Below are 16051 nucleotides of genomic sequence, written 5' to 3'. Positions count from 1 at the left end.
TTTAATTTCTTCTTTTACATTGAAGTTCATTTTTATTCAATAAAAACGTACAATGAAATTGTAAGCTTTAACAATAGCATCTCACTTAACTGTGAGATAAAATGCAATTGCGAGATACAATTTAAAATATTTTCAAATTACCGTAAGTATGTCGTCTCTGCAACCAATTTGCATATGATAATTAGCGAGTCGAAAAAGCGCACAAATAGGCCGTTGGCCTCATGTAATCAGCCGGTATTGAACAAATCCAATTGAATTTAATTGAGGAAGTAATAATATAAACAAACGTATCAAAAGCATCATAAAGGCCTTGAGCGGTATCGCAAAATGACCTTGAGTTAATTTTTCGATTTAAACGATTCCTCTCATCACAATGAATGCGATATTCTTAGCAATGTCTACTTTCTATCAGCCATGAGAGAAGATACATAGTTTTTTATAATCGTTCAATACAGAGGCGAGAATATTATCATAATTGATCTTTTATTTATAAACATTTTCTACAGTACTTGTGGGCTCATTAGTGGTCAGAGGTTTGGGATTTTGAATAAGAATTTCCTAGTTCGACACCTTTTCTGCTTTTGTCGAGGCCTGATGTGATATCAAGGAGTAATGGCAGATTTCAAATATGACTTTAGTCTGCAATTTACTGCTTTATACAAGAAAAATAAGTACAGATTGCAATATTGACTATATTGACTATAAAATAGTAGATACACAGACAATACTGCACCAATGAAAAAATCATCAGTATTAAAAAAATTATAATAATAAATTCATCATATACAGACAGGACTTGGTTGTCATCAATAAAAGCACGCTAATTGAAAAGACTTGAAATATTGCTACATTGAAGGGCTCATTAAGTTCTGATTTTTGCTATATTATAATGAAAATACTTTTTGATTATAAAATTTCTAACACTAGCATTGATAGATGTAATAAAATTTCAGATTTAGGAGTTCTATTTGATTCTGGTTTGTTTTTCACGGATCATATAACTGATATTTGTAATAGAGCACATAAATCTTTAGGTTTGATACTTAGAAATTGTAAACAATTTAAATCTACCAATGCACTTCTTTGCATGTACTATTCTATTGTACGTTCAAAATTAGAATATGGTTCGATTATTTGGTATCCTCATCAAATCAACAACTCTGATGCGATAGAGAAGGTTCAGCGAAAATTTCTGAAATACCTTTATTATAAAACATTAAATTTACCCTGAACGTGGCTTTGATCACAACACTTTACTAAAAGAATTTGGTAATCCTTTCCTTCGCCTCACGTCGATTTATCTGTACAATTATGTTCTTATTTAAACTTTGCAATAATTCTATTGACTGTCCTCATATTCTTAAGCAATTATCCTTTAATGTTCCAAGGCTATCTACGCGTTCACAATTATTTTTCAATTATCCTACTCCTAAATCTAATTCTCTCTTAAATTCGCCAATTTTACTTATGCCCTCTAACTTTAACTTAATTAATAATGAAATAGATATTCACAACACTTCACCTAATCATATAATCTCCATCTGCACAAGTTAACCTTTTTATTTTCTTTTCAAAAATCTCATTATTTTATCTTATTCTGTTTATAAATATTATTGTTACATTCTGCATTATATGTAATTTTATCTTAAGCATTTTATGTTACTAACTAAAATGTATATATATTGTAATTTTGTATATATTTTAATTGTTATTCATTATATAAAATAACTGTATTTTTGAGTCCTCTTGAATAAATAAATAAATAAATTAATTAATTAATTAATAAAAATAGGTTTAAAAACAACAATTTTTGTATCTATTATATTATCATTGTCTAGTTATAAATTACCTAAATCATTTCTGTTATTCACATAAATCAATTATTAATTAAATCGAAAGCTTTTGTTTTGTATAAATAGTGCATTGTACAAAGAACTTCACTGGCACGGAGTGTTTGTATATGATAGGCGAAAGGCAAAATTGAAAACACTCAGCTGAGTTCTTGCCAAGTAAAGTGCTTGAATTTAATTATATTTCAACGAAGTAATTGCTATCTTTATACACCTATAGGTCTTCTAGTCTCTTATGGTTATTGTCAGTATAGTCATAGACTCGATGATAAAATATTGAATGTTGTTTACAAACTTTTTTTTTAATTGAAAAAGTATCCATGAACTAGCTGATAGAAATTGCCTTTTTTATTTATATATAAACAATATTTTTCAATACTAATGATATGTCATATTTGGATCAATATTATTATCCAAAAAAAACGAAATCATTTAAAAAAAATAACTAGTGGTGTATGGCATCGTGCCTTAAGGCAAATTGCTGGAACTTCCCGTACCGTAATGAAATATTCGAGAAATTTTAAACGTTTTCAAATATATTATTACAAATACTGTAACTTTCATTACTTTTGTTATCTTGTTATATCTGAGCAAATCAAATGTAAATCATAAATCAATTTTTCTCCAGAACATTAACAATCGTCATTTCATTTCGAATTCAATTTCAAAAAAATAGTTGCCTAATTTACCCAAAATTGAAAAAGTGCTCGCGTATAGTCACAGTCTAAACGCATTTGCAAATAATTCTGTGCGACATTTTCACAAAATTGTAAAAGTGCTCCAGTACATAAACAGTCTAAACGCACTTGGGTAAACATTTGTACCAGAGTGGCGCTTAGACTGTTCTTAGCCTGGGTAATTTTTTGAATTTTTAATCCAAAATTACAAAAATATTTTTTGAAAAAAAAAAATTAGAAACAAATTTTTTTTTCAAAAAGCAATTATTTTATTGAAACAAGCAGAAAGTTTTTTGAATCATTTAAATCGGACGCTTAGTTCTCTCAAAAACTGCCATTTTTTTACTTTTAGCTCTGTATTTGCGAAACCGCTTGGCCTACCTTTGCCAAAAACCTCTAACCACTTTTCCCGGTCATTACGAACTGAATGTTTTTTGAATCATACAAATCGTTGATCGATGATCGATGAACGATGATCCGTTCTCTCAAAAACTCGATTGCTATTTTCTGCACTCTTTGCTCCATATCTCCGTAACGGCTATACCTACCTTTGCCAAAAACTAATCAGCACATCTCCCTATTAATAGGAATCGAACGTTTTTTAAAACATTCAAATCGGTTGATCCGTGCGCCCGAAAACGAGGACGAAAAATGCTGACATACAAAACATACACACGCACACACACACAAATCCATTTTTTCTTAGGTATTCCAAAATGTTCAGAAACCTTCAAAAGGTCGAGAAATGCAAAAATTTTCATTTTTGATTTTCGGACCATTACTATAACTACCCTACGGGAAGTTAAAAATCATAATTTTCGATGACAAATTTTCACATTTTTAATAATATTCTAATTTCATTAAATTTTATATCTGATTATGACTATTATTTATTTTTATGTTTTTTCCTATTTCAGATGTGCGCTGCTTTACATTCTGCTCTGCACAATCATGTGGTTCTTCTACTTCTTGTCCAGCGGTCTCTCAGGAAATGTACAACACTGGGGCTTCTTTTGCGTCATCCTGGCCTTGCTGATTCTCTTCATAGGCAGTACTTTATGGCTGACATACCATGATCTATACCGCACCCATATGTATAAAAATATCATTCAGCGTCGCTTTTATTTTGTGCTCGGTCAGCCTTTGTCTGTTATCCATTAGCTCAGTCCTGGTGGGCCAGACAGAAAAATTTGCATTGAGCTCAGTTGGACATTTTGCGATATGCGTCGAGATACTTCTGGTTATTTACACAGTAATACCTCTACCGCTGTACATTTCGATAACAATATGCGTGCTTTATTCGATTGTTTTTGAAATAGTTGTTGTTAATCTTCATAACGATGCTGAATCACATAAATTAACATCAGTTTTCATTCGCATACTAATGCAGTTATGCATTCACATTTTGGGTCTGCACATACTCACAATGACATTGGTTCGGATGCGAGGGACTTTTATGAAGGTCGGTCAAAGCCTTCTGGTTCGACAGCAACTGGAATGGGAAAAACAGCTTAAGGAGAAGATGATACATTCTGTGATGCCTCCAAAGGTGGCCGATTGGTTGATGAATGAAAGGAATATTGATAATGATCAGATGGTTTATGCTAACATGCGTCCGAGGACTTCGAACCCATCGGATCTTAAACGACTTTTTCGTCCTTTCAATATGAATTGCATGGAAAATGTGAGCATACTCTTCGCTGATATAGTGGGTTTTACGAAAATGAGCAGTAATAAGAGCGCTGAACAACTTGTCGGATTACTTAACGATTTATTCGAGAAATTCGATACGCTCTGCACCGATAATGGCTGCGAAAAGATTTCCACTTTGGGTAAGTTAGAAATTGATTTATTATATATGTATAGTCTTATATATAAGAATCTATAACACGTTAATCGCCATGTCAGTCATATGTGTCTGACACCAAGATATTTTGCAGAATCCATGTCAGCCATGTCATATATATGTGTATCTTGGCTTGTTTGTATAGAAAAAAGAGTGTTAATATAAGGCTATGTCAGTCATATAAATATTATTGTTCGGGAATTTGGACAATTATTTTTCTTTATATATTTTTAACTTCCCGTCGGGCAAGTTATAGTAATCGCAAAAAATCGAAAATGAAAATTCTGAACATTATGGCATACCTTAGAAAAAATGGATGTGTGTGTATATGTGTGTGCGTGTATGTATGTATGTTCGAATGCAAAGTTTCGTCGACGATTTCGGGAACTCGGATCAACCGATTTGAATAACTTAAAAAAGATTCGATTCGTATTGATAAGGAGACGTGCTGATTAGTTTTTGGCGACGGCAGGTCTAGCCGTTCTGAAGATACGGGGCAAAAGGTGCCGAAAACGGTAACTCAGGCTTTAAGAGAACGGACCGTCCGATTTTAATAATCCAAAAAACATTTTACTTGTATTGACAAGATGAAGAATTGATCAAATTTTCATGAAGGCAGGTCTAGCGGTTTCGGAGATATAATGAAAAAAGTAAAAAAAATGCCATCTGGGGGTTAAAAATTATCATTAGACATATGCACGTCAAATTATCAGATATTTTATAGACATTTTAACAATAAGTATAAATTTTGTTTACATTCCTATGGGTTCCGTGTCAATGCTTATCCGTTAGACGGGGGCGCGTCGCTTACGCGCTTCGATATTTCGTCTCTATAAAGTTAAAGCTGTACGATTGCTTTGAAATAAAGTTCAGAATTTCCAAAAATTTATTTTTTTTTAAAAAAATTTTTTGTCAAAAATTTATATTTTCTCAAAAATCTAATTTTTCAGAGTAAATTTTTTTCAAAAATATTAATTTAAAAAAAAAAAAAATTGGTACGGGAAGTTCCAGCAATTTGCCTTAAGGCACGATGCCATGCGCCCCACTAGTTCTTTATATATTTTTAACTAAATAATCTAATAAAGTTACCATGGTTTTTGAAGAAATTTTTCTGATATTATCGTGGCGATTAACGTGTTATGTAGTAGGTACTAATATCTTGCGTAATTATAACACACTTGTGTGTTTATAATAAGTATATAAGTATATATGTATTTGTATTAATTATTTATTGATTGCTAATTATAATTATAAAAAGTAACAACAAAAACGATATCGTAAAGATTATTATCATTAAAGATTTTAGTTAACGTCTGATATTTGATATGTTCAGTAACCTTTGCCATAAATGTTAATTGACCTTGTCTTGCAATATTTGTAATTTGAGATTATTGTATGTTTGCTCATTTACATAGATATTTGATGGCGGTTGGTGTAATTAATTTGCTTTCATTCATTATTAACAACACAAATTCATCAAAATTGCAATAATAATATAATAATAGAAAAACAATCACGATATTGAATATTTTTTTATCCCTAGTCAAACATTTGAATAGAATATTTTCATTGTCCTTTCAACTGCTTTCAAGTTTAAATTAAATCCAGATGGTTTCTGACGATAGTTGCCAAATCTTCCGAATAAATTTTGAATGTATCATATGGCATATAGTTTTGAGATCGAACTATCTATCACAATTGTAATCTATTTACAGAACATGGAAACGATTATATAGGATGTCAGATGCCAAAAGCAACGTCTTGATGATATCAATCGTGAATTGATATATGTACGTCTTAAACAGAATATTTGATATGATGGATATTTTAATAAAAAATCTTAGTGGGTGGGATAATGTTTCAAAATGAGCTTTCGTTAACGTACCTATACATTGTTGTATAATCTTATCTTCGCGTTTTGTTATACTCATGTTTTTCTATAATTTTTGCTAATCGAATTAATGGCTTGTTTACATTTTTTTTAAATTATTCATAAATTCTCAATTTTAAACTTTCGCTCACACTTTCATCACACTCATTAACTACAAATAACTTGTTATTTATATTGAATCTTCTCGAATCAATTAATAACGGCTTCTTTTAAGCAGATGCCCTACAAGCAATGTATTCTATTATTATTGCTTCTGTATTTCAATTCACATAATTGCTTTCACGTTTCATGTAATATTTGTCGAGTAAAGCAAGACGATGAAGTATTTTCCGATTAAGATAATTACGTCTGAGAAAGGATTCTTAAATGAACCAGACTAATTAATGAGCACAAGTTTGAGAGCACTTATTGTGTAAAATTAAATTGTTCTTTTCATGAGCAAATTATAATCTTTAAGATGATTAAATGATATTTTACATTTTGCATGAATTATTGTTGTAATTTACATTTAAATAATTTCTTTATATTTTGTTTATTAATTTTGAAAGATATTACACAAAATTAAATCAATATTTTTTAAGAATCTTTATTTTACAAAACGTTTCGACATCTAATCTTATGTCCTAATATTATTTTATACACACCACAATCACAATTGCAATTATTATATCACAACCAAACAATTTTTTGTAAAGTGTATTATATTTTTACAGGACAATATAGAATAACATTTATCTTTATTTGCAAATTATATCTCGATTAGATATATGTGGATATGGTATGTGAAAATATGTGAAAAACTAGATTGCATAGGTGTTAATTGGACTTATAAAAAAATGTGAAAAACCAACCTTTAATATTCATTAGATCTATATGTTTAAACACTTGATAATAAAGATTTAACAATATCTAAATTTATTATATATGTATATACACACATATATATATATATATATATATATATATATACATCTGTGTGTGTGTGTTGTTATGCACATTACAACGTTTAATTATTTCATTCTTTTCAACTTCACGAAAAAGAAGTTTGTGTTTTCGCCAAAAAAAATCCAATTTGCTCTTTTTATGTTTTTTCGACTTTTCAAGTTGTTCTGAATCGAATCAGACGAAATTTCGAAAAAGTATGTGTGTTTGTGTATGTGAGCTTATTTTCGACCTTTCGTCGACTTTTTCTCATAAATGGATGGATCGATTTCAAAATTTTAACTCGATAAAGACTATCGTTTGTTAGCTATGTGCGACGATCGACTAAGCCGTTTCTTTCTAATTAAAGTGTAAAATTTTTCAGACAAAATCAGACGAATTTTGGAAAAAGTATGTAAGCTGAGTTTTTACCTTTCGTCGACTTATTTTCAAAAATAGCTGGACCGGTTTCAAAAATTTAAAAGCCACTCGATATAACTCGATAAAAGCTATCGTTTGTCAGCTATATGCGTCGATCGGCTATGCCGTTTCTTTCTAATTAGTAGAAGAGTGTAAAAATTTTCAGACGAAATTTGGAAAAAGTATATGTGTGTGTATGTGAGCTGATTTTTTACCTTTTGTCGACTTTTTCACAAAAATGGCTGGACAGGTTTCAAAAATTTTAAAGCCGCTCGATTTAACTCGACAAAGACTATCTTTTGTCAGATATATGCGACGATTGGCTAAGCCGTTTCTTTCTAATTAGCAAAAAAGTGTAAAATTTTCGGCCACGTTTTAGCCCACAATTTTGAACCGATTCTAAAAATTCAAAAACTACTCGAAAGATGGTAAAGATTTTGTTGACAGTTGACGTTCACACACAAATAAAATACATTTTTAAGATCCGAAAGGGATGAAATGAAATGTGTTAAGGGGTAAATACTATCCTTTTTTGTACTCTTTTTTATTTAAATTTATGTTATAGTTTATTATTGTTAGTAGATTGAAATAAAAAATTCAAATTGTTGTAGTTATTTTGGGTGCCGCGGATTTTGACGCGGCTCGCCAAAATGGCTGTGGTACAGCAATTTTTAAATTTTTTTTTACAGTTATATTTTATTTTGTTACTTTAAAGTACAATAAATAACTATTTTTGATATCATGATTTTAATACTTTTCCTTCCGTGCGAAAAAAAAAATGGCAAAAACATACGTTTTTTTTTACTGCTAGAGTGGTGTAACCCCTTAAGAAAGCATGCTGCTCACAACTAGTTTCCTTAACTTCCAACTCTTTAACTTTTCAACAAATGCTTGATTTTTGGATTGCAATATTCAAACGCCCTAAATTACCAAATAATTAACTTCCCGTAGGGTAAGTTATAGTAATCGCAAAAAAATTGAAAATGAAAATTTTTATATATCATTACGTTTCAGAGGTTTCTTAACATTTTGGCATACCTTAGAAAAAATGGATGTATGTGTGTGTGTGTGTGTGTGTGTGTGTATGTGTGTGTGTATGTATGTATGTATGTACGTGTGTGTATGTATGTGCGGATACAAATTTTCGTCGACGATTTCGGGAACACGGATCAACCGATTTGAATAATTCAAAAAACATTCGATTCGTATTGATAAGGAGACGTGCTGATTAGTTTTTGGCGAAGGCAGGTCCAGCCGTTCTAAAGATACGGGGCAAAAAGTGCCGAAAACGGTAACTCAGTTTTTTAAGAGAACGGAGCGTCCGATTTCAATAATTCAAAAAACATTTGACTTGTATTGACAAGATGAAGAATTGATCAAATTTTCATGAGGGCAGGTCTAGCGGTTTCGGAGATCTAACGAAAAAAGTAAAAAAAAATGCCATTTGGCGGTCAAAAATGATCATTAGACATATGCACATCAAATTATCAGATATTTTATAGAGATTTTAACAATAAGTATAAATTTTGTTTGCATTCCTATGGGTTCCGTGCCAATATTTATTTGTTAGACGGCGACGCGGCGCTTACGCGCTTTGACATTTTGTCTCTATGCAGTTAAAGCAGTACGATTGCTTTGAAAAAAGATCTTCCAAAATATGCCAAAATAAAGAAAACATTATTTTTTCCAAAAAAAATTAAAAAAAAAAAAAAAAAAATTAGATTTTTTTTTGAAAAAAATTTTTTTTCAAAAAAAAGTAATTTTTTGTTTAATTTATAGTTTCTCAAAAATCTTATTTTTTCGAAGTAAATTTGTTTTAAAAATGTCAATCGTTTTTAAAAAAATAATAATTTTTGGTACGGGAAGTTCCAGCAATTTGCCTTAAGGCACGATGCCTTAATTGCCTTAAGACAGAATTCCACTTACAGCTAATTTCTTTTTCCCCAGGCGACTGTTACTATTGCGTCTCCGGCTGCCCCGAGCCGAGGCCCGACCACGCCGTCTGCTGCGTTGAAATGGGCCTCGGAATGATCGTGGCGATGGCCGAGTTCGACGCTGAAAGGCACGAGGGCGTCACCATGCGCGTCGGTGTCCATACGGGCACCGTACTCTGCGGAATCGTGGGCACGAGGCGATTCAAATTCGACGTCTGGAGTAATGATGTCACATTGGCCAACAGGTATGTTGAAGAAATGGAAAGTAAATTCTGTTGAGAAATTTCTACTCAACAGTATTGGTAAAAATTGAGATAAATGTAGTGAACCTTTTAATCCCGAGCCCTGCTCTATTCTATTTGTATAATGATCACAACTGCTGGCTTCATAGTTAACATTTTTTGAATCTGATATTTATCTTCTATTCTATATATATAAAAATAAGTCGGGTTTTTCGGCCTGACGATTTAACTCCAGAACGCACGAACCGATTTCGACAATTTAGCATTCGTTGGAAAGGTGTCGGGCTCCGCAAGGTTTATAGCTAAGAAAATTAGTTGTGCATGGCATCGTGCCCTAATGCAAATTGCTGGAACTTCACGCACCGTAATTAAAAATTCGAGTAATGACATTAATGAGAATTATCAGAATTATGCTTGGTTAAGTCAACGAGCAATTCTTGCCGCAAAGAATAATGATGTACACGCTCTGAATTTCACCATTCAATCAAAAATTGCTGGCGATTTGGTGACATACCAATGATTCTGACTGGTCTTCCGTTTGACTTCAAACGATTGCAATTTCCAGTTCACCTTTCGTTCGCAATAACAAGTCGCAAGGCCAATCGCTTAGTGTTTGCGGGATAAATTTCAAATAGATTATTTAGAAAATCATTGTTTTTCACGTGGGCATTTATACGTTGCCTGTTCACGAGTTGTAAAACCATCCGCTTTGTTTGTGTTAACGTCAGACCAAAAAATAAAAAATGTAATTTACCAAAGAGCACTTCAATGAAACGGATAATTTGCGGATTCACTTTCATTTACTTAGAGAAGTTCAACTAAAAAACACTTCATCTTTGTAATTGAAATAAATTCATTACTGTTGTATAATAAAATCAAATTTTTCCTTTTCAAATATGAAACAAACAAAAAATTTCTTCATCTTTCTCAAGAAACCGTCTGGTGGCGAAACGGAGTTCGTCGGGTTTGCTAGTTTGTTTATATAACTTTCTGAATGACTCAAGTGATCATAAAACAATTATATCGTTTTATATTGCAGAATGGAATCTACCGGCCGTCCTAAACAAGTTCACGTATCCGATAAAACATGCGAATTTCTTGGTAATTCTTATCTTCTAGAAGAAGGCGACGAAGTTTGCGGTGAGTAAAAGTTATATCAACAAAATATTTGCACAATGAGCGATTAAATTCATTCACTATCTTATATTTATAGGTCACAAGACCTACTTCATAAAGGGGCGAAGAGATAACCACTACATTCAGCACGATTGGGAAGAAACCAAATCAGCAGTTTTGGAACCAACTCAAGTCAAAATATCGCCTCCATCTACGCCAAACTCAATGCCTATAGATTTTGTTAATAAAGGACTTAATAATCCAACATTAGCCGATAGGTTTGGAAGAGATTTAAATAATAAGTTATCCAGTTCACATACTTGTACACTGAGTACGCCGTTTGTTTCGAAAAGTAATTATAGCTTTCCTTCGAATTCTCCTAATATTTCACCTGTGTCTGCAGGAAATATTTCCCAAAATTCGTGCAACAAAACTGACTCAAAAACTAAAAGATATTCCATGAATATTTCTTCAAATATGCATAAAATTACGACAAAACCCATAAGCGCTGGGCATTCACCTAATATTTCACCGCAAGCGTCTCCTAGATTATTAAGACCTGCCAATGCAACTGCTAAAATTGGCGACTCCCATCTCAAAGCCCCTGAAAATCCGTTTAAAACAAAAGCAAGTAGTTTACCCAGTATTTTAGACTCAGATAACGAGGAAGATGCTGACAGAGTTTACAGGACTACTGTCCGGAAAAATAAACAGAGCAACCCTTGGAAAATATTAAAATTCCTCAGAAAACCGGATTTAAACGATACGAAATCAGAATCGGAATCTCTGCGTAAACCAACGGCGAGTAATGGATATCAACAAGTTCCCATAGTAATTCAGACGGTGACATCAGATGATACAATCCAATTTACCAATTTGGTTAAACCACGCGAAAATAACTTGGATATACGATCTTACATCAATGAATCTCGTAGCGATGTTACGCCATTTGGGAGAGCTAGCAGCTACAAGCACCAGCGGTGTAAATCAGAGGTAATAATTAATAATAAATTAATTAAAAGGTGGGCAAATAAAAGTTTGAATTTTTATATTAAAGGTAGCAGCATTGGAAAGAGCTTCGAGTGCCACAGTGCCGTTACCAGTGGATCAACCGTTGAATATATCTATGAACCATATCCAAAATAATGTTGCAAATCATGTGCACGGGACATGGGCGCTCAAGGTTCCTACAGACGAAATGCGAAGCGTTAGTCCTTCTGTTTGCAGCCGAAAGGATTCTGGTATCAGAAGTAATAGCAGGCGTTCCAGTATACAACAACAGGTCAGTTATTAAACTATTGAGGGGCACAACTAGTGTAACCGCCTAAAAAAAGGTGATTTTTGGGAATTTATATTAAAACAACTACTTTATCAATCACATCAAAATTTTAGGAATATATTTATACATGTTTTAAGAATACATAGTAAAATTTTTAAAGAAAAAAAATAAATATTTTTTAAGTTATCGTGGATCTCCAACGGCGCGACAAAAAAACGCCTTTCACTGCTGCAGTGATTCCGGCCTTCTACGTGGATAAAATTTAAAAAAAAAATCGCGTTAAACTAGATAATATTGTCTGTAAAATGAACTATGATAAAGAAAACAAAATCAAAAATTGACAAAATGACGGCGTTTTCAAAAAAAAAGTCATATTTAACCCAAAATTTCGGTCGTTTTTGGACTGCCAAAATTCGATTTTTGATCCGATCAAAAAATCGATAGTTCATTTCACGGAGAACTATATATAGAACATGTAAAAAAAATTGATAGTGATCGGATCATTTGTTTTTGAGTAATCGCTGCAGCAAATTCGGAAAATGCTGTTTCGAGAAAAACGCGTTTGAAGATAAAATGATCGTTTTACTATATACTATATATATACTCTTTAAATGGCCGTGACTCAAAAACTATTTAAGATATCGATTTAAAATTTTGGTATGTTATTTTTAAAGGTATAATCTATCGAAATATGGAAAAATTGAAAATTCGATTTTTTGAAAATTTCACACTAGTTGTGCTCCTTAAGCAATATTTGCTATATTTCTTATAAGGAAAAGACACGGAAAATATATTCTGCAATTTAAATTATTATTATGACCAATATCAGTATAATTATTTTTAAAAAATAACCTAATAGATTTTTGTGATTCAAAAGTGAACAATTAAATTTATTTACTATTATTTTTAGATATACGCCATGAACCTGCACAACTTATCTCACTCGGACATCATGCAGCATCGGGTTTCTGGCTATTACACTTCATCGCTTTCCAGTGTGGATGTTCGTAATTCTGTCCAGCATGAAAATGATATCATCACTGCACAAACTCTGAGGAAACAGTCTGATCTACAATTAATTCGATGCGTTCAAGACAACGTGAAATCACAAAGGAGTTACTTCGTCAAGCCACCATTGTATAATATTAGTTTATTTTTTAAAGATAAAGATATGGAGAGAGAATACCGAGCTAGAGCTCATAAAATTGGTGAAAAAGAAAACGAAAACCCTCCTACACTCGCGACTTCTAAATTTAACACTCCCATAGACGTTTTGGTATCAGCGGTGATATACCTATTAATATCAATATCGTTATTCCTGCTCCAGATGCCACACAAGATGTGGATTTGCATGTTTATGATGTTCAGCAGTTTACAGTTTTTTGCTTTGTTTTTATGTTTTCGAAATATTTGCAAACCAGAGGTTACCACTCGAGGATACATCTGCACAGATAGTGTTTTCGAAGTATTCTCCAGATGGTACCCATGGCATTTTTGTGGAGCAGTTTTATTGTCCTTACCAATGGTCGCTGTTCTCACAAATTTTGTTTTGATGGATCACACTCAGATTTACATAAACGAGTTTTATTTTAGCTATTTATTTTTTATATGCATAGTTCATTTTTGTAATTTTACACAGTTAAACTGCTGGATGAAAAACATAGTTTTGACAATTGGAGCTATTACCTTTATAGGAATTGCCATTTTCAATTGCCCGGTAAAAATCCAGACAAACAATTTACAAATGCGTATTGATAACGCACATAATATAAGTGTACAATATAATTTTCTGAAAGCGTTATCGACGTTGCAACCAAAAAGACTGACATCCCCAAATCCTAATCCTAATACGAATAATATTACTATATATTTATTAAACAGTTCGAACTCTATTACTGATAGTGAAATAAACTCTAAGCAGACGGATACATTGTCTGTATTAACTAGTAAAATTCCTGCTTCAAAAGAAAGTACTCTGTCGGAAACTAATAAAACCATGCAACTCATCGATAAAAGAATAAACATGATAAAAAAATTGCCACTATACATTAATCATAACTTATATCACGTTGAAATTTATATTGACGTTATTCTTTTATTGATATTAGTTTGGTTTCTTAACCGCGAATTTGAGATTAGTTACAGGTTGAGTTTTCACGGTAATGTTGTGGCAAATCAGGATAAAGCAAAAGTCCAGAATATGAAAAATCAGGCTGATTGGTTACTGCATAATATTATACCTCAACATGTAGCTGATCAATTAAAAAACACTGCTAAATATTCTGCAAATCACGATAATGTGGGTATTATATTTGCCAGTATAGTAAATTTTAATGAAATGTACGACGAGTCGTATTTAGGGGGTAAAGAGTATTTGAGAGTTCTTAATGAACTAATAGGCGATTTCGATGAACTACTCACTAAGCCAGAATTTAAATCGGTAGAAAAAATTAAAACTATTGGTAGTACTTTTATGGCTGCTAGCGGACTAAATCCCCAACAAAGGGAAGAGGATAAAAATCCTCACGCGCATCTATTTGCTCTGATGGATTTTGCTATCGCAATGCAAAATGTAATCGACAGTTTCAATAAAGATCTTTTAGAGTTTAATTTAATTTTACGTATCGGGTATAATTTTGGAGAAGTAACTGCTGGTGTTATTGGCAACACTAAATTGTATTACGACATTTGGGGCGATGCCGTTAATATTGCCAGCAGAATGGACTCCACGGGTGTAAATGGGAGAATTCAAATAGGAGAGCATTGTCTGTCTGTTTTACAAGAGAGGTATGAATTCGAAGAGAGGGGAAGTGTATATGTTAAAGGAAAAGATAATATGAATGTATTTTTATTGAAGAAAAAAATAAATAATTTAGGTTCAACATTTGACTTGTATGATAGTTAAGTGTTTATTTTAGTTATTATATTTTAACATTTGACATGGAAGTGACTACAGACTTTATATCTGTTTAAATGTCTTTTATACTTTGTGCGCCAGTTCATAATATTTCTAATTGCGATTATTTATATCTAAGTCATTAAATTTTACCTTTAGTGTGATATCGAAACAAACATTTACTTAATAAATATATATTATTATAATATAAGTATCATTTACCATGTCGATGGAATAGTTTGTTTCATATCCTGGATATTGCTCTTATCTTGCCTATGACCTTACCTTGTGCTTTACTATTTACTATTTGGCTACAAAGCATTGATGATATTTTATTAAAATTGACCAAAAGTAATATTTTGTACAAAGTTTGAAAATTTTAAACTGGTTAGATATTTAGCACACAAGAAATACAGCATCACTGATGTATATTTATGATTTTAGCACAAATTGTCTACAAAACATAAAAACTAAGGATGTGATGGTAATTTTGATATTTCTATCATTGCTTCCCTACTTAAACTGTGAAAATTGTGTATGATTTTAAAATTCTAAGAATGTGATACCTTTAATTGTTATTTTATTTAAATATATCATAATGTATTTTTAAGAATGATCAATATTTAATCACTTATGTGTATTAATAAATTTTATATGAAATAATTAGGTAAATATTTGTTAATTGAAATTACTCATAATTATGTATATCATAATGTACGATTCCACTGGACCAAATATATTTAATATGTTGTTAAATTGAAATCAGTTTCTTTCATTTACTTGAACAAGTGAAAATTATATTACTATATATATATATATATATATATATATATATATATATATATATATATGTAATGTAAGTATACACATGTTTTTTTCAGTGAACCGTGTTTTTTATTTATATGCACCGAAGAATAAAATCGAAAAGTATGTTTTATTTAATATATTTGTAACATATTTATTTAATAAATTTAATTAA

General features: G+C 31.5%; 1 protein-coding gene across 1 annotated transcript; it reads left to right on the top strand.

Moving 5' to 3' along the window:
* Positions 1–3445: 3445 nt before the first annotated feature.
* Positions 3446–15166, top strand: LOC113372735 (adenylate cyclase type 9-like). The gene is made up of 6 exons (XM_026613081.1): positions 3446–4359; positions 9553–9784; positions 10821–10921; positions 10995–11890; positions 11955–12179; positions 13087–15166. The coding sequence occupies exons 1-6, from the start codon at positions 3600–3602 to the stop codon at positions 15079–15081; spliced, it is 4209 nt and encodes a 1402-aa protein (XP_026468866.1). The 5' UTR covers positions 3446–3599; the 3' UTR covers positions 15082–15166.
* Positions 15167–16051: the final 885 nt, after the last annotated feature.

The sequence above is a fragment of the Ctenocephalides felis genome, unplaced genomic scaffold (genome assembly GCF_003426905.1).
Source record: "Ctenocephalides felis isolate EL2017-DRISC unplaced genomic scaffold, ASM342690v1 CF-g0.4_SCAFFOLD_01604, whole genome shotgun sequence".
In the NCBI taxonomy this organism is placed as follows: domain Eukaryota; kingdom Metazoa; phylum Arthropoda; class Insecta; order Siphonaptera; family Pulicidae; genus Ctenocephalides; species Ctenocephalides felis.
Note: the sequence above shows the minus strand (reverse complement) of the source record. Positions and strands in the feature narration are given on the sequence as shown.